General features: G+C 39.6%; 1 protein-coding gene across 13 annotated transcripts in view; it reads left to right on the top strand.

Annotated features, from left to right (window-relative positions):
* The window catches only part of LOC121328937 (transmembrane protein KIAA1109-like), a 136,381-nt gene that overhangs the window by 66,237 nt on the left and 47,227 nt on the right, over nucleotides 1–22,917 (top strand). For all 13 annotated transcript variants that reach the window (XR_005951736.1, XM_041274124.1, XM_041274112.1 and 10 more), the window contains exons 21-36: nucleotides 2,234–2,371; nucleotides 3,838–4,014; nucleotides 9,810–9,938; nucleotides 10,052–10,171; nucleotides 10,859–11,139; nucleotides 11,281–11,531; nucleotides 12,560–12,818; nucleotides 13,192–14,038; nucleotides 14,768–14,838; nucleotides 14,994–15,167; nucleotides 15,711–15,831; nucleotides 16,971–17,117; nucleotides 18,054–18,181; nucleotides 18,428–18,630; nucleotides 19,117–19,314; nucleotides 20,617–20,828. Coding sequence is in view for 12 of the 13 variants with exons in the window: in XM_041274124.1 (XP_041130058.1) it covers nucleotides 2,234–2,371; nucleotides 3,838–4,014; nucleotides 9,810–9,938; nucleotides 10,052–10,171; nucleotides 10,859–11,139; nucleotides 11,281–11,531; nucleotides 12,560–12,818; nucleotides 13,192–14,038; nucleotides 14,768–14,838; nucleotides 14,994–15,167; nucleotides 15,711–15,831; nucleotides 16,971–17,117; nucleotides 18,054–18,181; nucleotides 18,428–18,630; nucleotides 19,117–19,314; nucleotides 20,617–20,828 (3,456 nt within the window). In the remaining variant the exon portion in view is untranslated. The remainder of the gene's footprint in view (nucleotides 1–2,233; nucleotides 2,372–3,837; nucleotides 4,015–9,809; nucleotides 9,939–10,051; nucleotides 10,172–10,858; nucleotides 11,140–11,280; nucleotides 11,532–12,559; nucleotides 12,819–13,191; nucleotides 14,039–14,767; nucleotides 14,839–14,993; nucleotides 15,168–15,710; nucleotides 15,832–16,970; nucleotides 17,118–18,053; nucleotides 18,182–18,427; nucleotides 18,631–19,116; nucleotides 19,315–20,616; nucleotides 20,829–22,917) is intronic.

The following is a 22,917-nucleotide window of genomic DNA, read 5'->3' as shown; positions in this document are numbered from 1 at the left end:
TTTAGAAAATGTGTAGTCTTTAACATAGGAAGGCAGTGATTCAATAAGGGGTTTGAAGATTTCATCAAGAAATTTGGAGATCAGTTCTGTTGGACAGGAACAGGCTGATACAATGGGGTGGCCTGGATTGTTTGGTTTGTGGATTTTTGGAAGTAAGTAAAAACGACTGCACTATTAGATTACGTGAAGATGTGGGTAACGCATTGTTTGAGATTGCATCATTAATAGTGGAAGTGACAGTGGCCTGTAAACAGTGAGTGATATCTTTGCAGTTGTTAGTGTAGAAATTAGTGTGGGAAAGTTGTTGTTGGGCTTCTTTTGTGTAGAGGTCTTTACTACTACTGCTCCTCCTCTGTCAGCAGGTTATACTACAGTGTCATCTCGGTTTTGTATGTTTCGCAGTGCAAAAGATAGGTTATGCTGTTTCATAGGTTGGTTAAAATCTATTTGTTGAATTTCTCACATTTGTTGATGAAAAAATCTAGTGGTTGAAATTCACCTGAAGGGGGTGTTCAGGTTGGTTTAGTTTGTTTGTATTGATATATCGGGATGCATGGAACTTGTAAGGGGAGTAGATGAGGTATTAGGATCGGTTTCTGTGAATGGGCATGTAGATGCAGACGTCGGAAACAGTGTTGCATGTCATTGATGGCTGTGAATTCATCAGCTACTCTCTTTGTTTGTACAAATCTTTTTTTGTTGGTACATCACAGTCAGTGTGATCAATCAGTGCTATGGAACAAATGTTGCTCGGAAACAAAAGGAACAAGAGTTTATCTTCAAACTGGGAACTTTGGAACCTCTGGGAATAAACGTTCTATTCTAATAATCATGACGCCATCCGCAGAATTTTTGTATAATTACAATTCTTGAACAAGTTTACTGCACTGTGTTTACTTTTCTTTTTAAACAGCTGAAGAAGGGCTTTTGCCCGAAACGTCCTGAAAATAAAAGATTTTTTAAACTTTTTGTGTACATTTTTTAAAAACGTTTTCTTTCATATGCCTTCAATTTTGTACGCTGCAGGTATATATATATATATATATATATATATATATATATATATATATATATATATATATATATATATATTTAATAAGTCATTTACACTGGATTATGATAAGGAAACATTAAAAGGAGAGTAATACATTAAAACTGGTAAAACAATAAAGTAAAAAACATATATCTCTTTATTTATATGAAATAAAGTGCTCTCCCACAAAAGGAGACAAATATATAGCATTTGAATACAAAAACTAGTAACTTCAGTAAAGTTAGCCATAGCAGCAAGTTTCTGCAGATACTGCTGGCTTGCTGATTCCTCTCTGTCCACAATAAACAAGGCCGGCTGCCTGCCTCCTCTATATTCCCATTGGCCAGAATCACAGCTGTCTCAAGTCCCACTGACCAGGCAGCATTTCAGCCTGCTTCTTTCTTAAGCCTTTAGTGCAGTGTCAGTATTCCCTGGTTGCTAGCAATGGAATACAGAAAAAAACATCCTTTCCTCTACTCCCGCTTAAATTCCGGAAGCGTCTGGCCGGCTCATTGCACAGTGGGATATGTTTAGGATAAAGTGAGTACGTTCAGACAGCCAAGACCTTTTCTTTCATGGTTTACAGTTTAATAAATGTGGCTTATTAGCTACTCATTTCAAGCTTGTGTCATGTTGTAAAGTATGGCGATGGATCAATACACAATGAATCGTCTCACCCCTACGTTTTCAGTAATAGTTGCAAACTATTACTAGCAGTTATCGGTGTCTGTCTTATGGTCTGTCAGTGTTGGCTGAATCATGTTTTTAATTTGACAGTTTTCTGTCTAGATGTGGGATGTTTTTTTTTTTTTTTTATGTTGCTAAGCCTATTCAATTGCTGATTTAAACAGCCAGTAATTGTATTGTAAATCGCTAAAATGTATGGCATCTAAAAAGAATACTGAAATATAAATAGGGATTACAGGTAGATACATTCAGGGGTTACATTCGGAAGACAATACGGTCTGCAGAAGTGGTTACCATTGTATACAGACTATATGATACATCCTATGGTATGAGATTGATGATCTGCTTAAAATATGCAGGCAGCAGTCATATGAGCACTAAGGCATGATGATGGCCTTCCCAGGTGGAGTAGACCAAGAAGATGTTCTCTAACAATGTATTTGTCTACTGAGCTGTGAACGTGTTGTAGAATTTTGTTAATGGCTGAAGTTGAAATTGTGTCTTGTTTTACAGCACTGCAGCAGTGATGGTCCTGAATGCCCAGCAGCTTACTTGGAGAGGCTGTGCTTTGAAATGAAAAAAGGTTACAAAGAAACGATGCTGCAGCTTGTGCTATCCCCAGTACACATTTTTCTGAGCGACAGCTATCAGGTAGGCTGATAACAGTGGAACAAAACAGATGGTCTTATGTGGTAGGACTCTGTCTCTTGTAAAAAAGATTACGATTGCAGTGTAAACAGACCACGCTACACCTACAGTTTGTCTTACTCAAGGCTTTTTCTGTTTGACTTACTGGAGGCTGTCATCTTGTGGAATGTGCTGCTAGACTGCACTTCATCACTGTTACATGTCACTTGTCATTCTTCTTAGGAAGTTTAAAATTACAGTGATGTGGAGCTAAAGTTTTTTTTAAATTTTTTTAACTGGTTGCAAACGTTTTTTTCCCCCCAAAGTTTCCTTTAGAAAACAAAAATCACACATGTTCACTTTTACTGTAATGAAACTTTCAGAAAACCCTGATGTTTCATCCATCCATGATGCCATAAATATGACCAGATTAATCAAGGATTGAAATACGCTTACTTAGAAAGACTATACTAATACAAACGCGTAAATCCAGGACCATACATCCATAATTATGATCACACCCAAAATGACTGGTACAAGCTCTACAAGAAAAACGTTATGTCTACCTTTAGCTCTAGCACAGTTTATCTCAGCAGCGAGTCATCCAAGGCATTCTTGTATTGCTGACTAATGGTGTCAAATAGTCAATATTATGTTATGTTACTCTGAGCCTTTGCTTTAGTCAGTGTTTTGTCCAATTTTATTAGGTACTGTTAGACAATAAAACAGATGTTCTGCAATGTAACTGAACCATGTGAAATGTCATAATTGTTATAGATTAGGCCTAGAACTGTTAGATTGTAGTTGTCTTATTGGTAAAATTGGGAGAACATTAATAGCAGGAGAGCTACTAGTCAACGCTGAAGATTAAAACTGTAACCAGAAAATTAAGGACCACTGTCTTGGTTCTGAGACGAATGCTATGAGCTGAATTAAACAGAATAAATCTATCTGTCTATCTCTCTATCTATCTATCTCTATCTCTCTGTCTCTTCTTTCTAACTGCAAAAAGTATGTGTACACATTATGAGGAAGGATCCTTCCTGAGGGAAAATAGCTAAGCTTTTAATGCCCACTGTTAAAAGTAGTTCCTTTGGATAGGTAGCCAATTCCAAAACCAATCATTTTTCCCCCTCAAAGGCCTCTCTTTTAGGTTTGTGGTTTGCATACAATCAATTAGTTAAGAACGCCCCACACAACTATTGACGTTCTAAAAACTACATTTAAATTATCAACCAAAATATTTTTTGGTAATGGATGCTTGAAGGTGTTTTATAGCGTGTTACAAGCTATTCAGGATAGTGTACTTTCTATTCAAAATATCAGATTGTCAGGGTTGTAAAGAATCTGAAAGCAGGTGTTGTGTTGTTTTTCAGCAGTTAATAAATAATAAGTTATTGCAAATACATTACCAAAAAGCATACAAAAGGGTTAATGCAAGAATGCTTTAAAAACAGTTTGTGTTTTATTTTCTGAATGTTTTTCCACAGAGGCCGGCAGCTGATGGAGTACTTCGAGAAGGTCACATCAGTCTGTCAGGGCTACAGCTCCGGGCACACGCTATGTTTTCAGCAGAGGGCTTGCCTTTGGGAAGTGATTCTCTGGAATATGCCTGGTTGATTGATGTACAGGCTGGAGCTTTGACAGCTAAAGTGACAGTTCCACAGGTACAATAATTGTCGCAATCTGTTGAGGTCTGTCCTTGAATTATAAGGTAGAAATGGGACCATTGTGCTCCAGTTTAACCCTTTACCTTTGCATGTGTTTGATTGAACCACTGTGTCTTCTCAGAAGCAGGAGCCACCTGTTGTACGGAATACAAACTGTCCTTGAAGGAGTTTGAAAGTTTATTTATTTATTTATTTATTTATTTATTTATTTATCATATCAGAAGCAATATTTTCATTGATCCACCTTCTGTTGAAGATCTTTTTGTCCTTTGCTTGTATTTTATACTTTAATTTGGAATATGGGGAATGCTGTATCTGCAGCCTCTTCCTGGAACCTAATCAGGACTCCTCTGGAGTTTATCAATAGCGTTTTATTTGAATAGAAGGACTTTATCAATAGCGTTGTATTTGAATAGAAGGACTTTATCAATAGCGTTGTATTTGAATAGAAGGACCAAAAGATTTTCAGCAGCAAAGAAAATGGGGGGCTAGTAATAATGTTACTAAGGCAAATAAGAGGTTTTAAATGGCATTTTAAAAGTGTGTTTTCAGGTTGTTGTTTTTTTTTTTTTATCACTGAAATATGGATGCAGCAGTGTTTATTAAGAATATTAGCATTATTATTTAAAAAAAAAAAAATATAGGCCACTAAAGTGTGATTAATGTGGATCACAGACGACTCCTACCAAAAACATGTCATGCGTGACTTATCAAAAGGGAAACAGTTCTCAGCCTGTATGTCTTATAATAATAATAATAATAATAATAATATAATAATAATAATAATAATAATGTGAGTACATACGTGTGTGTGGGGTTGCACAAACTCTGTCCTGTCAGGGTGTTGGGTGCATGCCTTTCCAGGGAAAAAGAGCCGTATTTCACTCCTGGGTGCGGTTTGTACAAGTCAAAAGAGAGGACTTCACCGCAAAATCAGTTCACCAAAACAGTTCTGTCGTTTGTGGTGTGCACTTTTTTGACAGTGATTATCTGGAGGGTGACTATAGCATGGGATTTACAAGCAAGTGACAGAGTCATGTTGAAGTCACGTGCCGTACCTTCAGTGCACATCAAATGTTTTTAAATAAATATATCATGGAGGTTTTATAGGAAACCACCATGAACACACACACACACACACACACACACACACACACACACACACACATATATGAAAATAAGATTGAAAAATACAGCTCGACTTCAAATCAAGGCTGTTGCGAAATGTGTATTGAGTACAGTGTACTGTACACAGTAATGAAAATGGGTAAAACTAGCTGCAGTGATCACGTGGATTGAAAAGGGGTCAAATATCACTGGGATTACGAAGAAGTTACGATGCCATTTTTAAGATCGTGGTTATCAGAAAAGCTGATTCATCCAGCAGTTATCGTGCTGCTGAAAAATTTGTGTCGCCTGAAAGAACACAGGCAGGGACAAAACAGCTGCTATTGAACTCGGAGGGAATCGTTTTGTGGCCTGGGTGGGTTGTCTGTTTCTTAATTTCCTTGCTTACCTAACGAGTAAGTAAGTTACAGTATTTCAGTTAAATTACTGTTTATGATGCCGACACTCACTTTTAAAATTATATGATGTGCATCATCAGGATACAAAACATGTAAATAGTTGTTATGGCATTACCACACTGGACTCTAAACCTGTATTTCTGGATTACACCCAACTATCCATACTTCACTGCATCAGAACATTTGTACCACTGACGTAGTGGTGAGTAAGGAAACGTTTATTTTTCCGTATCCATTGCTGAAGTTGTCTTGCCTGCTTTTATATAATGCCACCTGTGGCAAAGTGTTCCCGCCCCTGTGTGTATTTTGTGTTGTATGTTGTGTGTTAATGTTGATGTATAGTCATTGGTACATAGGATATAAACGGGTCTGTGTAACACGAGTGTTTAAAATGTATATTTGTATTTAGGCACGAAGATTGCACAGCACTTCATGTGCAGGTAAAATGTAATAATATGTGAGCACTGGGAATTGCACTTTATTAATTCACGTGCAGTTAGAAATCGAGTCTCGGTACTGCTGCAAAAAGCAGCATGTTTTCACTCACTCAGGGTTGTGTGTTCGGTGAGTGGAGAACGGGATTGGAGACGCAGGTTATCATAATAACAATAGTTAATAGTTAAAATATCAGCTCACTGTGTTTGTCTGTGTAGTCCATTTTGTTTGTCTCTTTATTTTGGCGAAAGTGCCGTGTCCTGTGGTTTTGTTTGTTACAGCCTTTTTATTTACTGTTCTGTTCATTCATTAAATGCTGAGCGAAACCAGTCGCTCAGCTCCACCCAACTTCACCTCTCTGTTGTTTATTTCCTGGTTCCTGTTTCTGGTCTGACGTCACCCAGTACAGCCGTCTTTGTGACACATCTTATCAATCTTTATGTCTATTGTACATTATTGTAATGTTTGTAATTTATCATCTTTGAAAAGATTTCATAGTGTCATGGTCAGTGGTCTGATGATTTTCTTTTGAACAGAAATATAAAATGTAGTCTCGTCAGACCAAAGAACACTTTCCAAATAGAATAGATGGTCTGTCCTTTTATGCTTAATGCATGCCTTGATTTTACGGCTCTTCTAGTTACAGTTTATGCAAAAATTAACCCCATTAAACCTGCTTTCATTTGCCTGAAGGCGCTAAGTCACTCCAATAGCCTAACAGCATGAACTATTTTTCATTTATTTATTAATTTTTTTAACAGTAGCCACTCATGCCAGTGAATGTCCATATAATCATCACTATGGCATGTGTCCTTAAACGATCTGACGTATGGAGTACGACTTTATAACCACAAGCACGTGAGATATAACCAAGGCTCATAACTTGAAAATCAGGTGGTTCACAAGTCTCTAAGTGGGCCAAATTTACTCTCAAACAAACCCTCCTAGCAGCCATCTGTCAGGAGTAGCTAACTAGTTTTTATAAAGCACAATATAAAAAGAATAGGAATTCATTTTAACATCAAAGGCCATATGTAGCTCACACTTATGTTTTAACTGTCTTCTTTAGCACATGTTATTGAGGGGATTAATAGGTCTTGGTATATGAATGTCTTTTGTTCATGGATTAAAAAAAAACTTAAATCACTTATTAAAGCTTGTGGTAAAGCAGTAGTGTACAGCAGTAGTACAAATGGCAGAAACCATTCAGAATAGATTAGACTGTCAAGTCTGCTGTGCCGATGCACATTCAGAATGTAATTGAATTCAAGATAGTTCAGAGCAAAGTGGTAAGAGTTCAAAATTATTCATGAATTAACAAAAGGGGCTTAAATGAGTTGAAGCATTGTGGATTTTCTTGTATTTATTGCATCTTGTAAAGCTCTCTGTGATGGTGTTCTGCTATGAAAGGCGCTATATAAAATAAAGCTTGATTGATTGATTAAGTTAAATATGCATGACTCCTGGCATTAAGACATTCAAAGTGGTGCCCAGAAATTGGATATATACAATGTTTATGGTCCATTTGGTAGTGATGTTTGAGGCAGTACTAACTTAGGCTTTAAATTAGGTTAATACCAGAGGGAAGGATCACTCAAAGTAGAAAATGTCTAGAAAATATTAAATAAATTATTTGTTTCAGGAATTGTACATATTAATCATACTTGGCCTTAATTAGACATTTTTAATTTGTTGACGACCTGCTACTACGGGACTCGACCCGAACCACCAACCCGCTGCAACACCGTCTTCTTACCCGTGACCCGACCTGACCCGGCCTGCTTTAATAAGACCTGCAACCCGACCTCAACCCGGAAGTGTTTGTCCTTTACCTACTGCCTGCGTCGATTGACTCTCTCACGCTCTCACATTCACACACAGATGTCTCTACCATTCTCCACAGATTGAGTTTGTACAGTAGTTTATACAGCATGGTAGCTTGTTCTAGTGGGCTGAGTATATTCTAACAAGGTAACATATTAACTATCTCTACATACTGTGCAGGCTCTTTGGGTTAATCCAAGCAGGGGACCTGTAGGCTAATACAGTATCGTGTTTAATTAAAATATTCTACTTACATGCAGCTGGTAGTACCCTGTTCTGTGAAGCCTTTGTTATCGATAACTTGAAATAGTTATTGAATGTCAGTCTGCGTCCATTTGTTTTACAACTGAGTAGTTGCTATAGCCGCTGAGTATCACTTTTTGATTGAATTAAAAAAAAAAAAAGTATTCTAAATTTTAAATAGATACAGTAAGGACTTTCAGGAAGTAGACATTGCGTTCAGAGTGTGTGTAAAATACAATAAGCGCAGAGATTTTCTTCCATCAAGCAGGAAAAGGCCAATAATATCAAAAGCGAATACATATTGGAGGCCTGCAGCACAGGGTTTTTTTTTTTTTCAGGTGGATTTCCATGGGTAGAATTTAAGGGTTGCTGCTTTTTACTTCTGACTTTTACTCGAGTAGTTTTCTGGAAGGATAGTTTTACTAAATTACATTTTTTTCCAAGTAACAGTACTTTCACTCAAGTAACACGTTTGAATACTTTTTCCACACCTGTCAAGCAGACGTAATAAAAGGATCTTGTGATGTATTAAAAAAACATGCGGCAAAACAAACTGCGAGCACTGCTTAGTCAGCTGACCCCTCCCTAATTGCCTCCTGCTTTGAGGCAGGAAATAGCTTTATCTTCCAATACGTTATTTGGCAAAGGGTTACAGATGAGTACGCTGAAAGGACAGAAAACATTTCTGGTGATTCAAAATCATACCCGAACCGGACCCAAAAATGACCCGCACCCGAACTGCAAACCGCAAAAAAGTACCCATTCCGACCCCTGCCCGACCCGCTATGCAGCTCACCTGCGGGTACCCGACCCCACCAATTTGAATAAATCTGTCACAAGATACTGAGATGAGAGGATTGCATCTGTAAGAAAATGACTCAGAAATGTCTTCATCTAAAAAATGTGGGGAAGCTAGAAAACAAAAGGCCAGTAAAAAGTGTTGAATTTAAATCTAGGGAAGTAATGTTAAAACTTTACAATGCATTAGTAAGACCTCTTCTAGAATATTGTGTTCAGTTGTGGTCACCTGCTGCTCTAGAAAGAGTGCAAAGAGCAGCGACCAGAATTATTCCTGGTTTAAAAGGGCATGTCATATGCAGACAGGCTAAAATAATTGAATCTATTCAGTCTTGAATAAAGTATACAGTGATCTGATTAATGCATTCAAAATTCTAAAAGGTATTGACAGTGTCGACCCAAGGGACTTTTTAGACCTGAAAAAAGAAACAAGGACCAGGGGTCACAAATGGAGATTAGATAAAGGGGTATTGAAAACAGAAAAAAGGAGGCACATTTTACACAGAGAGTTGCGGGAGTCTGGAACAAACTCTCCAGTAATGTTGTTGAAGCTGACACCCTGGGATCCTTCAAGAAGCTGCTTGATGAGATTCTGGGATCAATAAGCTACTAACAACCAAACAAGCAAGATGGGCCGAATGGCCTCCTCTTGTTTGTAACCTTTCTTATGTTCTTAAAATAAAATCAGGCCTGTTGGATTCAGGCAATTTTAAAATAATCACAGGGTATTATTTTGATTATGACATTTTATTGGCACGCAACTATAAAGATGAGTAAGAATCAGAAGGCCATGACAGGTTTGTAACAGTCTGCTCTAAGTACCCAGTGGTTTGTTTAATGGGAGGTTTATTATATAGCAGCATGGTTTTGACTGCTGTTGGTTTCCTGTGGTGTGTTAATATTGGAGGTTATTAATATGTTGATCTATGATTCCTCTAACCTTGCCAATGTCTCCTTTACCTACAGCTGGCAAGCCTGCTGGAGTGGGGAGAGACATTTGTTTTCCATGTGGTTTCTCGCGAGTTTGAGCTTGAAAGACCAAAGTCTATGGTAATCTGTCAGCATGGAGTAGATCGTCGCTTCTGCAAGGCCAAGGTAATATCATTTCTTTCTTGGTTTTTTTTTTTTTTGCTTTTTACGCTTGTGTTCTGTTTTTTATGTTAACCCTCTAATATACACTGTTATCCCTTTTTTATGATCTTCTGTAGTTGACATGTGTTCCTGGGCCATGCCGGACTTCGGAAGACGTGAAGTACACCATGACCCGACTTGCAGTAGATTGTGCAGATCTGTTTGTTGTGGAACAAGGGTGTGCAGCCAACATTAAGGTGACATTTTAACATTTCCATTCAGCACACTTTCTTAGATATGAGGAGACAGTGTGGTCCAGTGGTTAAAGAAAGGGGCTTGTAACCAGGAGGCCCCCGGTTCAAATCCCGACTCACTCACTGACTCCCTGTGTGTGACCCTGAGCAAGTCGCTTAACCTCCCTGTGCTCTGTCTTTCGGGTGAGATGTTGTTGTAAGTGACTCTGCAGCTGATGTGTAGTTCACACACCGTAGTCTCTGTAAGCCGCCATGGATAAAGGCATCTTCTAAATAAACACATAGTAATAAAACATAGTAATATGCAATTCTATGCAAATACCCTGTTAAATTGTATGCTCTTCTATCTCTTGGTTTAGGTTTATGGGTTAGGTGGAGGGGCGTGTTTGTCCAACACGTCTGCACATATTTCTGTATTTTGTTCTTGTAATTTAAAACGGCATAATATTAATTCTGACTAGAAGCTTAGTACAGCCATGTTTGTGCTGGAGAACCAGGCTGGTTCATTAAGATAGCATGTGTTTCCGCTGGTCCTTGGGTACTTGTACCACTTTTGGAATTGGCAGCTTGTTTTTAAATTATGACTTGGATAAGGCCCAAACTGAGCAATGAGCCAGCAACAGAAATTCTATTACAAATTATTATGTTATATGTCTATTATTATGTTTTTTTTATTTATTTATTTTTTAGACAAGTGCCATTCGTCTTGCCAACTGTAACCTTCATAACCAAGCAGTAGGGGAAGGAATAAGTGCTGTGGTTCAGGATGTCCAGATCAGGCAATTCATTGAGCTGCAGGATAGCTGCCGACTGGGAGTTCAGACCTCTGTGCTGCGCAGGTCCTACTGGCTGGAGGCAGGGTCTGTCAACTTTGGACTGATAACTGCGGATGTGGCCTTGGCAGCAGACCATCCCTCCAAACACGAAGTTCAAAGACAGTTCTTAGAAATGCACGACAATAGGACTAAAAGGTAAGCGGTTTTGAAAGCAAAGGTTATGTGCTGATGGCCTGCATCAATGCAATAATAAAAGAAGAAAACATAATGATGATCTCCTGCAGTTTTCCATGCCATACATGTTTGAATAAGATTACATTTTTTTTCTCTGCTCAGGCTCTGGTTCCTTTGGCCAGAAGATGTTGTTAGGAATAAGAGAAGCAGGAACAGGTGTGGCTGTTTAGGAGGATGCCGTTTTTTTGGAGGCACTGCTGTAGGACTGGACTTTTTCAAGCTCGATGAGATGACGCCCTCCAGCAGCTCTGCGTTTTCCAGCTGCAGTGCAGACTCGGACATGTGCTATGGCCAGTCCCTGCTGCAGCCCGCAGAGTGGATTATCATCAAGGAGGCTCCCAAACTCCCAGAGGGTAACAGCTGCCTTTTAATCACAAACCGTGCAGATAGTTGAGGGTTACACAATCATTAAACTGGTCCAACAGATCTAGCTCAGTTTCAGTCACCACTATTTCAGTTGGCACGGACAATGATGAATTGCAATAACTTGCTGCAGCATTCAATGATGGCATGACATATGTCAAAAGATTTGTATCAATATACTGTAGTGTCAGGAATTGCACATACTCTCTTTATATATATATATATATGCAACACCACAAGAGACCTGTGCATCCAATGTTTTACATCAGAGGTGTGGGCGACCAGGGCATTTACTTAATACCTGCAAAATCTGAAATCTTGTTAGCTGGTCTCCCATCACTACGTTCTCCTTCCCATCATCAGTGGGCAAACCTCAAATAAATTAAGCTGTTTCTATGAAAGAGCCAGACATCTCTGCTGCATACACCTTTCATACACATACACCTACACACACATACACTTTTCACTCAAAAAAGGTGCTAGCATCTTGTACAAGGGAAGACAGGTTTTATTTAGGATCACTCCGTGACACTAGGAACTGTAGTATTGTGCCATGTGATCTGTAATCTGATCTGGTCTGGTGGGAAACAGTATATCTTGTTGCAAAATATATATTAACCAAATCAAATGTAATTGGTTCTATCTGATTGCTTGTGTTACTACATACAAATGAAAGTGCTTTCTCTTTCTTTCCCATTACTGCAAAAGACAACTCTCAACCATCAAGCTAACATGATAGAGATTCAGGCCTGCTCTGCACTCTCATCAGTAGGTCATGCCTCTCGTTGAGACAGGCTTTACAGGCACTGTATAGTCAAGAGAGTTGAGGAATGAGGGGTAGAGTCCTACACAGTGCTGCTACTCATAGTTTTAAATCATGCCAAATAAGACACCCATTACAAATTACAAAGTGTGTTTTTTTCTTAAAATATACACCCAAAGGTAAGAACTCATCTGCTGACATACATTTGGATATAATAATTGCTTGTTTCAGGTAACAATTCCCATTCCTACCTAGGTAAGCCAAGTGGAAGAAAGAGAAAAGAGTGGGACACGCGGTCGTTGGGAGCTGACCTTGAGAAGAAGGGTCAGCTCCTGAGCCTGCAGGTTCCGCTGCGTTCTCACAGCTCCACCTCCTCTTCCGATGAGAATAGCAGTTCCAGTGCAGCTCTTCCCCTGCTGGCCAGCGAGAAGGACAGCCCGTCTCCCAGCACTGACGAACACGTTGTGCACGTGGAGTTCACACCGGGCTCGAGACCACAGGGTGTCAGTGGAGAGTAAGTATATGTTGTTAACCCTGAGCACTGTCGTGTTTTTGTGTCCTAGAAACAAATGGAAAGGGGGGGGGGGGTTGCTGAGAAAGGCTACAAAGAAGTATATTTACTTGTCATACTTACCCTTACTTCTTTAGTTGCTAAGCTGACATTTAGCGGTCTCCGGTCACTGTTCAAACCCTGAAATGGTATTAATAAATGTGATGTGTAGTTGTTTTGAACGACCAGGGAAAATTTAATTTACATGTGTTAGTCAAGGTTTTCTGCTCCATAAAAACAATTGTGAACGCACGCGTGATAATCTAATGCTTGATCTTGATATCTTTCTCTTACCAGTTCATGCCACAGTGTAAAGTTTTATATCGTCTCTTTGCAGGGTTGTTGCTGAAGCTCCAGAGAGCACTCCTGTCTCCCCCAGCAGCACCCAGGACAGGTCTTCACTGCGCTCGCCTCTACGTTCTCCACTGACGCGCCAGGCCTCTGTCTGTTCTACTCGTCTGGGAAGCACCAAGAGCCTGTCCGCAGCTGTCTTTGGTGAGAGGCAGCCCCCGCCAGCTGGAGTGCAGTTCAGCAGTGAGGTGTCACGCAGCGATGAAAATGTATTGGATTCACCCCGGCAGAGGAGGAGCTTCGGGTCCTTCCCCTTCACCCCCTCAGCAGACTCCAACTCCTTCCACCAGTACCGCTCCATGGACTCCAGTATGTCGATGGCCGACAGCGAAGCCTACTTCTCTGCAGCGGAGGAGTTTGAGCCCATCAGCAGCGACGAATGTCCAGGGACCTACCCTGGGAGGAAAAAGAAAAAGAAGCATGCCCAGCAGATCAACTACAGCAGGAACTCCATTTATCACAGCGTTGAGGGGCCGCTCACTTATGTCCTCAATGGGGAGACTATCCATGAGCCCAGGCCTTTACCCATCCCCACGCACCCCTCTCAGGCATCCTTTGTGTCCGCGCTAGGGGTTGAGGAAGAATCTGCAGAGCATGTGTACTCTGCGGAAATGGAGAATGTTCCAGAGGTTGGCCAGATGACATCCCAGCCACACATTATGAACTGCTACCAGAACTACCTTTCCCATTACCAGGTGTTTAACTGGCTGGTTAAGCAGCCAACCAACAAGAGGACCTCCAAGTCCTCTTTACATCGCCCGCTGGATCTCGACACGCCAACCAGCGAGGAGAGCTCCTCTTCCTTTGACCAGCTATCCATTCCTACATTTAAGGTAGGCAGACACAGCATGACCAGATTTTATAATGCTCCGAAAAATACGTTTTTCAAGACAAATTGACATTTTATTCCGAATCTCTGGGTACTACAATAACACCTTGTGCACAGAGAACTGTCTCAGCGTAGAGCTTTGTAACACTGTTAAAGTTTGTTACTATATAATAATAAACAGTTAGAAGTGCACTTGCAGTGTGTCTTTTTAGAGGTATCTTGAACGTCAAGATATGAAAGTTCTTGAGGGTGTCAGTCTTTTGTCATGATTACCTACTTATTCTGTGCCCTGGCTTTTGATCAGGTGTATGCAGCTGTGGTCCTCGAGTGCTCTACTCTTCTAGGTGTAATAGTTATAAATATCTGATGAAGTAGTTGGTTCAGTTTTAATAACTGAGGAATAATTAAAGAGATGTTTAGAACAAAGACCTGGGCTGGAAGTGACAAGAGTACTTACTTTATACACTGAGAACAACACTGCATTCAGATCTGTTCCAAGAAGTTTATTCTACATGCTGTGCATTTAGGTTGTGGTGACATACTGCTTTTTTCACAAAAACGACACCTGAGAAATTGACGGGTCTATTATTTCAATTTAAAGGTGGATATGTGTGTTACTTACATGCCTACCCTACTATCATATTACTTTACACAACTATTTTTGGCCAATGACAGAATATTCCTATGATGTATATAGAATATAAAAAATGAATACTGTTTTCCTTTTGTTTAGATTGTGAAGCATGGCCTTGCTGCTAATTCATTACTGGACAGAGGTGTTCAACTCATGGGATCATCATCCAGGTACAATACATTTGTAATAGTAGATTATAAAAAATAAAAAAGCCTAGGTTCCTGCCATATAGAATCAGACATGCCATTTGCAGGAGGCTGTGAAAGGAAATAACCCATCTCCTGTCACGAGTCCCTATTCATTTCTGTACCTATTATGCTTCTAGCACACCGTACACACCACTAGATAAAAAGGCTATGGAAAACACTGATGATGAAACGATCACTGAAGACTGGACTCTGGATCAGCCTCTGTCCCAGACGAGAACCACTGCCATAGTAGAAGTGAAAGGAGCTGTGGATGTTGTCTTGACACCTCTCATGGCCGAGGCTTTGGACAGGTACATGGCACTAATTGGAAGCAAAAAAGTCGTCTTTGTCGAGGGCAGGACTGTGACACTCAGCTGTCATTGTAGCTTTGCTTATGGATCCAAGGGTGCAGTGAGTTGTTTACTTCCCCCCAGTACTGCATTTCTAACAGGGTATAAGTTGTATTTGGTATGTTAACTTGAGTGTCATAATTGTCATATTTTTAGTAGTAGTATTGGAATGTTTTTGTTTTTTTTATAAAGTAATGCGTTTTGGTTGCTGCACGTTGTTATGGATACAGAACCTGTGCCTCTTGATAGCAACTATTCAGTTTACAGCAATAGTTTGCTAAACTGCAATAGGCTAGCTTCCATAGCCACTTGAACTTGTAAGATGTACATTAATTTAAATTAAACATTACGTATAACCTAAAGATAATTTCTTTGATCTACAGTACATTGAACATCACGTTAGTGTTCCAAAATACTATACTGTATATAGTTTGTTATTATGTATAGTGTGTCTGCTAGTTTGTTGGTCTTGGATTGATGTTCCTGGCCTGTATATCTTTATAGGTACATTGAGGCAATGGTTCATTTTGCAAGTAATCGGCATCCTGCTTCCATATTGGATGATCTGCATGGCAAGGTGCTAAGTGAGGCTTATCAGATCAGCAAATCCACCGTCTCTGACTCAGTAAGTGCTTTTGTTGTTTAAGAATAAGTGTTCTGTACTTCAAAATATTCTTATTTGCAGCAAAGTTAGGTATTTTGAGGCAATTGCCTCAATGTTGCAGCAGCAAAAATAAAAGATGCAGCAGACATACTTTATATTCACCAGACCGTATGGCAGAGTCCTGCGCGGGTCCGATTTTTACAACCCGGACCAGCAACCGGCTGCAATACCGTCTTCTTACCTGCGACCCGACCCGACCCGCATTAATAAGACCTGCGACCCGACCCGAACCTGCAAGTGTTTGTCTTTTACCTACTGCCTGTGTCGACTGACTCTCTCACGCTCTCACATTCACTACAGATATCTCTACCATTCTCCACGGATTGAGTTTACACAATAGGCTATACAGCATGGTAGCTCTCTCTAATGGTCTGAATATATGTTAAAACATTGTAACATATTAACTATCTCTACTTACTTTACTATAAAATACATTCCTTTCATGCCTGCAGTTGAAAGAGAGCTACACCTGTGTATCCATTCACATTTTCATTATTTTCATTTACTATGATTCCACACTTCTGATTTACCTCTGGAATTATTATTCAGCACATGGTATAAACCCTGTGCTATCTTGTTTCACCTCGTCCACAGAGTGACATTTTTAATATCACCAAGCAGATGTAATAAAAGGATCTTGCGACGTGTCAAACGAGCGGCAATACAAAGCGAGAACACTGCATAGTCAGCTGACTCCTCCCTAATCGCCTCCTGCTTTAGCGCAGTAAATACTGGTACATTTACCTTCTGATACGTTATTTGGGAAAGGGTTACAGACGAGTACGCTGAAAGACAAGTACTCTCAAAGGACAGAAGGCATATTTGGTGATTCCAATTCACACCCGAGCTGACCAGAATTTCTTTTTTTTTTTTTTTTTACCCAAATCACAAACAGGTTTACATTGCGACCCAATGCAGGACTCTACCGTATGGTATAAAATTTCTATCTAATAATACTGTTCCTACTAAGGACATATTTTTTTAGTGCTAAAAAAGAAAAGGATTTTTTGCTCCCAGTTTTATACTTTTTGGATCTCTGTCCTTGTATCAAGTAGTAAGTCTGTGATGTGTTCAAATGCATAAATGACTGTTCTTTGCAGGGTTCTACAAAACATGATTCCAGAGGATCGAAGATAGAGAATGCTGCACCTGGAGCTACAAACTCAGGAAACAAGCAAACTGACTTGACAGCAAAACAGGATAATGTGAAAATTAAAGGTCTCCAGGCCAATGTTTCCATACCAAAGGTAGAGGTTTAGACAGAATGCTTTAGTGTTGTGCACTAGCCACACACAAAGTGTGCATGTGCATGATCCCTTAATGTATGTCAAACATTAATTCAATGCTGTGATTGTGGCAGTCATCTCAAAACGTGGATTATGAACTGTATTTCATGCACTGTGTAATCAGTATGCAAAGTACACAAGGCTTTTTTACCTTTGGGAAAATGCATATTGTCTGTTTAAATTAATGAATGAATATGTTATTGAATTAAGTTGGTTTTACATTAGGATGGTACACCATTCCTTGTGTTTTTCTGGGGGTTTTAAATGCCTAAACCAGTGAAAATCCAACTCTGACACTAAAGCAACTTGATGAGGAAATAGCTAGATCATTTTCAGTGCTCTGTTCATGGTTAACTAATAGAATACCATTAATTGTAATTCTACAGTATTAAAGAATATTGATGCAATGTCAGTCTGAATCTGAAAACAGAGATGGGTAGCTGAGGAAATGGACCTTTATTACATGTGGTGAAAGTCTCTTACCCAGAGGCAATTGTAATATACATTTAACAAATACAGCTATCTGATATCAGCTTAAAAAAAAATAGGCCCTCAGGTGGCAACGCTCTACAGGAGGTAAGACAAAAGGTCCTGTAACTTACATACCTTGTTTGCTTGTTTGACTGACAGATATGCACAACCTTGATGAAGGCATTATCCAAAACACTTGTTTACGTGACTTTAAATTAGAGGGTGTATGGCCGTTAATGTAGGCTAATGGCTTCCTAGCCAACCCTTTGAAACATGTCCTACATCCTTTCCGTCTTGGAAAAGGAGTTTTGACGACTTTTATAGACATGCGTTTCCTCTTCTCTGTGATTAACACAGTAATGCTTCTATCTATGTCAGTATACTACGGTTCTGCTTCTTGTAAAAGGTCATATGTTTTAATTGCAGGTAAACCTGTGCCTGCTGCAAGTATCTATTGAAGAAGGCTCTCCTTCGAGCTCAAATAAAAATGTGACTCATGTTTCCCTTGTGGCATTGTGTTTCGATAGAATTGCTACGCAAGTCCGAATGAATAGGTAAAAAGCTGATTTATTTCTGAGGGCATACCTGTAGTACATTATTTCAGATAATGCTGTCCACTTTCCAAATACTTCATCTATAATACTTATTTAACCATCACTTAAAGTTGCAACAGTGTCTGAGTGTAGCCTGTATAACACATGAGTATTTAGGTTTAGTCAATCGGTATATGGAGCCTTTTTTCAGGGGTGGGGATGAATGATGTCAGAATGTCATCTACTGTGGTTTGTTTTTTTAATCAGGGGTGTTGTAGAAGAAGGACCGAATAACACAGAACATGGCAGACCCTCAGTATCCTTTGAGAAATATGCATCTGCCACTAAAATGCAGCCCCAGTCCTCTGGCTCCCTGAGGTCGAACGCTGGGATTGAGAAAGGGAAAGAGATTGCAGCCAAGCTCAACATACATCGCATCCACGGCCAACTGAGAGGTCTCGACACATCAGGTAAAGACCTCGGAGTAATCAGATCCTGCTCTGTTAAATACACAGCCAGAATGGGATTTTAATCTTTTGTGAGTTCTTTGATAATGTTTTTTTTATCATGACCATTCATACCAATTACTATCCATGCTGTCTGTCCATCTATCACTTGTTGCTACCAATGACAAAAGCTTCACTTCTTGTTAACTTGAGTAATTACTAACAAAACAAACCTGCTTCTTTGTGGTTCTTCAGGTGTGACCAGCCAACTTTTTTTTGTTTTGTTTTCTTTGAACCCCAGCTCAGCTACTGAGCAGTGAGACCTGGGTCAGGTGACTTGACTTGAAATGCTTGTGATATTTCTGATGTCAAAATTCAGTAAAGGTGGCAACCCACTATAATAGAGACACTGCACCTGGTTTGTCAAAAAAAGTATATCGAAGAAAAATTCCCAGATGTGACACACACAAATACTATAGTGAGTAGCTGTTCTTTCTTTATCTAAAAAAGACATAGGCACCTGTGCCATCACTGCCATTCCGTTTGAGAAGTCCAAAGTGCTGTTTAGTTTGGAGGAGCTGGACGAGCTTACCTTTGTGGATGAGACTGACCCACAGGGGGGTTCTGATCTAACACGCACATCAGCCAGCCTGGAGAAATGGGGATGGATCATGTTCGAGTGTGGCATTGAAAATTTAATAGTGAAAGGTAAAGCTAACGGAATTGTGTTATTTGTTGTACTGTTAAGATCATTCTGTGACAAATCACCCAAAAGGTTGCACCCTACCATTTCCCGTTTACACCAAACTTGCTTCTTGGGGTTGTTTCAGGCAGACAAGCTCAAATTTACATGTTTAGACGGATCAGGTCAAGGAGTCAAACTGTGGTTGGTGGGTACTGTCCTTAACGTTAACCAACCCTTTACTCAAAACCAGTTTGTGTTATAGGCTTGGGGAGGTGTCTTTTCATTGGAAATCACATGGCAAATCCAAAAAAAAGTTTTAGAACTTTTGACCTTTAGGTGAAACCCCAAAAATAAGAATCCCCAACAAATTACCAAGAAATGTCTTGACTTCATCTGTGCAAATATGCAGGATGGTAATATTTTTGGTTGGCTTTGAAAAAATTATAGGTGCCAGGAATTCTTTCAATCCAAACCCCTCCCCCAAGGGAAGGAAACACCTCCCCCTGAGGAAGATTCATTACTTCAGTGATGGTTGTGCTGCTCAATACATAAACCGATTCAGTTTAGAATTTGCCATGCGATTTCAAATAAAATGACACCTCCCCCAAGTCTGTAGCACAATCCGTTTTTGAAGGCTGGTTAACGTTAAGGGGGTACCCTTCAACCACATTTTGACCTCTTTTGACCCTTTTACCTGATCAGTCAAATGTAAATGTGAGCTTGTTTTTCCGAAACAACCCTCTGACGGGGTACTTTCTCTCCCAGCTGTGCATATTTTTTATTTTTGTATCATTTATTATGCATTTTATTTGACGGTGAAAAGCCAGTGTTTTGATTTATTGTTTGGCAGGACGGGCAAGTTGCTGTCCGCCATTATTTGTTTTGTTTTTTTAAAATACCTTGTGAGAATGCGTGACTGATCAGCTATTGAGTATATAATTGGCTGACAGTCACGCATACTTAATAAACTTGTGCAGACTAGGCCTACACCAGCACAATACTTGTTTGTTTGTTTGTTTGTTTGTTTGTTTTGGCCCTCGTGCCCTTTTGTTTAAAGTTTGTATTTAATAATAAACGCACCACAGCGCAGTTGTACCCCAGTCTTCTATTGTGGTTGTGCATTCTTTTCCTGGCCTGATGTCACTGCACACGTCATCCTTGCCACAAACCCTGAGGAGAGTTTGGTGTAAATTGGAGATGGTGTGGTTTAAAATCCAATCTTCTGGGGTGATTTGTCCTAAAATAGCACGTTCATGAGGAAGACACATGCATGTCTCAATTGTTTTATGTGTCTGTACTTTCTTTTGTACTTCTTTTGAGTTTAGGAGGAAGGCAGTCAGGGGCTGTTTTATACAGTGCCTTTGGGGTTATGGGTAAAGCGCATGCCACCGAACGGAATGGCTTGTTAAAGTCAAATGGGTCTTCTGGCTCGCAGACGGGCAGCGGCTATAGCACCGATGTGTCTGAAGATAACCTTCCACAAGACGGGGCGAATCCGTTCTCAGACGTCAATGGGAATTCAGACTCTGATGAGCAGGTGAGGAGGGACAGGAAACAGCACAAGTGGGATGAGAATGTGTTCATATTTTTTGCGTAACTGACAGAGGTCTGTTCTGAAGGCTTTTTATCTCTCTCTCTCTCACCACCAAAACACAGGAAGTGGATGAAAAAACAAATCACTTCTATGAGTAAATTTTCATTATTTAAAGTGTATATTGTTTACAGGAGTGACCTTAAGTTAGATTCTAAACAGTGTGAGTTGGTTAATATAAATACAATAATTTGTCTGGTGCTGTGTTCATTATGGTTTGTAATTCCTGCCACATTTTTACTGCCAGGTTAGTTTTGGTATTTGAAGTTTAAATTAGGTTGATTATTACTTTGAGTTGAGTATTCAGAAATGTTCGGTTTTGCATCCTTTGGGTCAGGTATCCAGAGGTGTTACTCCATCCCCTATAGTCTGGTTACTAGTCATTGTACAGTATAGACAATTTGCTTTTCCCTGATTTTGATACTTTGTGTGGGTTTTCTTTTATCTCAAAACATTTTTTAAAAAAAGTTTATTTTTAACAGGGACTGAAAATACTGCTATAATGTGTTTTTTTATTTCAAATCTTTGTTTTTCCTGAAGCAAGTTCCCTTCTACGATTTTCAGATCCCAGTCAAGCTGTACAATCCTATCTTTTTGTGGCTGGATTTCCTAATATTTTGACAGTGGCAGTAGAGTGCGAGGAATTCATTAGTCTCCAGTATTAGTCCAGTGTCAATCTCATCCTATTGTAACTGTGAAAACATTGCTTTCCTGATAACTGATTCTAACACAGTGTGTACTGTATAATGTTCTAATGAAGCTATGGGCATAATATTTTTTTATAGAAAGTTTGTGGTTTCAAAGAATTTTATAGATTCTTAGTTTTTTGGTCTGTATTTACATTTGTCGGATTTACATTATAAATAAAAAAAATGAAAACAATTGTAAAAGCACAACCATGCCTCATTCCTTCCATTTTTGTTTGATTTTAGAAGTTACATTATTCTCTTTGTTGCATTAATGCTCAACAATAATGCATAAAATTAAGACAAATGTAAAAAAGATGAAAAAATAAGCACTGAACTTAAGACAGTACATTGAGCTACGTTCAGTGTGGGGAGGATAGAGTTAGGAAAAAAAAAAATGATATGCACATGTAAAATGACATAGTATGCTGTCTCAAGTGTCAGGGATTTGTTGTGCAGGAAGAAAGTGCTTTATTAATTGCACAGTGAGAGATGAACTGTCACTGCTCATCTGGTACCCTGTGCACTGTTGAGGATGAAGGTGTAGAATCTGAGGAAAGTGCTTTATTAATTTCACAGTGAGAGATGAACTGTCACTGCTCATCTGGTACCCTGTGCACTGTTGAGGATGAAGGTGTAGAATCTGAGGAAAGTGCTTTATTAATTTCACAGTGAGAGGTGAACTGTGCACTGCTCATCTGGGACCCTGTGCACTGTTGAGGATGAAGGTGTAGAATCTGAGGAAAGTGCTTTATTAATTTCACAGTGAGAGGTGAACTGTGCACTGCTCATCTGGGACCCTGTGCACTGTTGAGGATGAAGGTGTGGAATCTGAGGAAAGTGCTTTATTAATTGCACAGTGAGAGATGAACTGTGTCACTGCTCATCTGGTACCCTGTGCACTGTTGAGGATGAAGGTGTAGAATCTGAGGAAAGTGCTTTATTAATTTCACAGTGAGAGATGAACTGTTTCACTGCTCATCTGGTACCCTGTGCACTGTTGAGGATGAAGGTGTAGAATCTGAGGAAAGTGCTTTATTAATTTCACAGTGAGAGATGAACTGTGCACTGCTCATCTGGGACCCTGTGCACTGTTGAGGATGAAGGTGTAGAATCTGAGGAAAGTGCTTTATTAATTTCACAGTGAGAGGTGAACTGTGCACTGCTCATCTGGTACCCTGTGCACTGTTGAGGATGAAGGTGTAGAATCTGAGGAAAGTGCTTTATTAATTTCACAGTGAGAGGTGAACTGTGCACTGCTCATCTGGGACCCTGTGCACTGTTGAGGATGAAGGTGTAGAATCTGAGGAAAGTGCTTTATTAATTGCACAGTGAGAGATGAACTGTGC

The sequence above is a fragment of the Polyodon spathula genome, chromosome 2 (assembly GCF_017654505.1).
Source record: "Polyodon spathula isolate WHYD16114869_AA chromosome 2, ASM1765450v1, whole genome shotgun sequence".
NCBI lineage: Eukaryota > Metazoa > Chordata > Actinopteri > Acipenseriformes > Polyodontidae > Polyodon > Polyodon spathula.
Note: the sequence above shows the minus strand (reverse complement) of the source record. Positions and strands in the feature narration are given on the sequence as shown.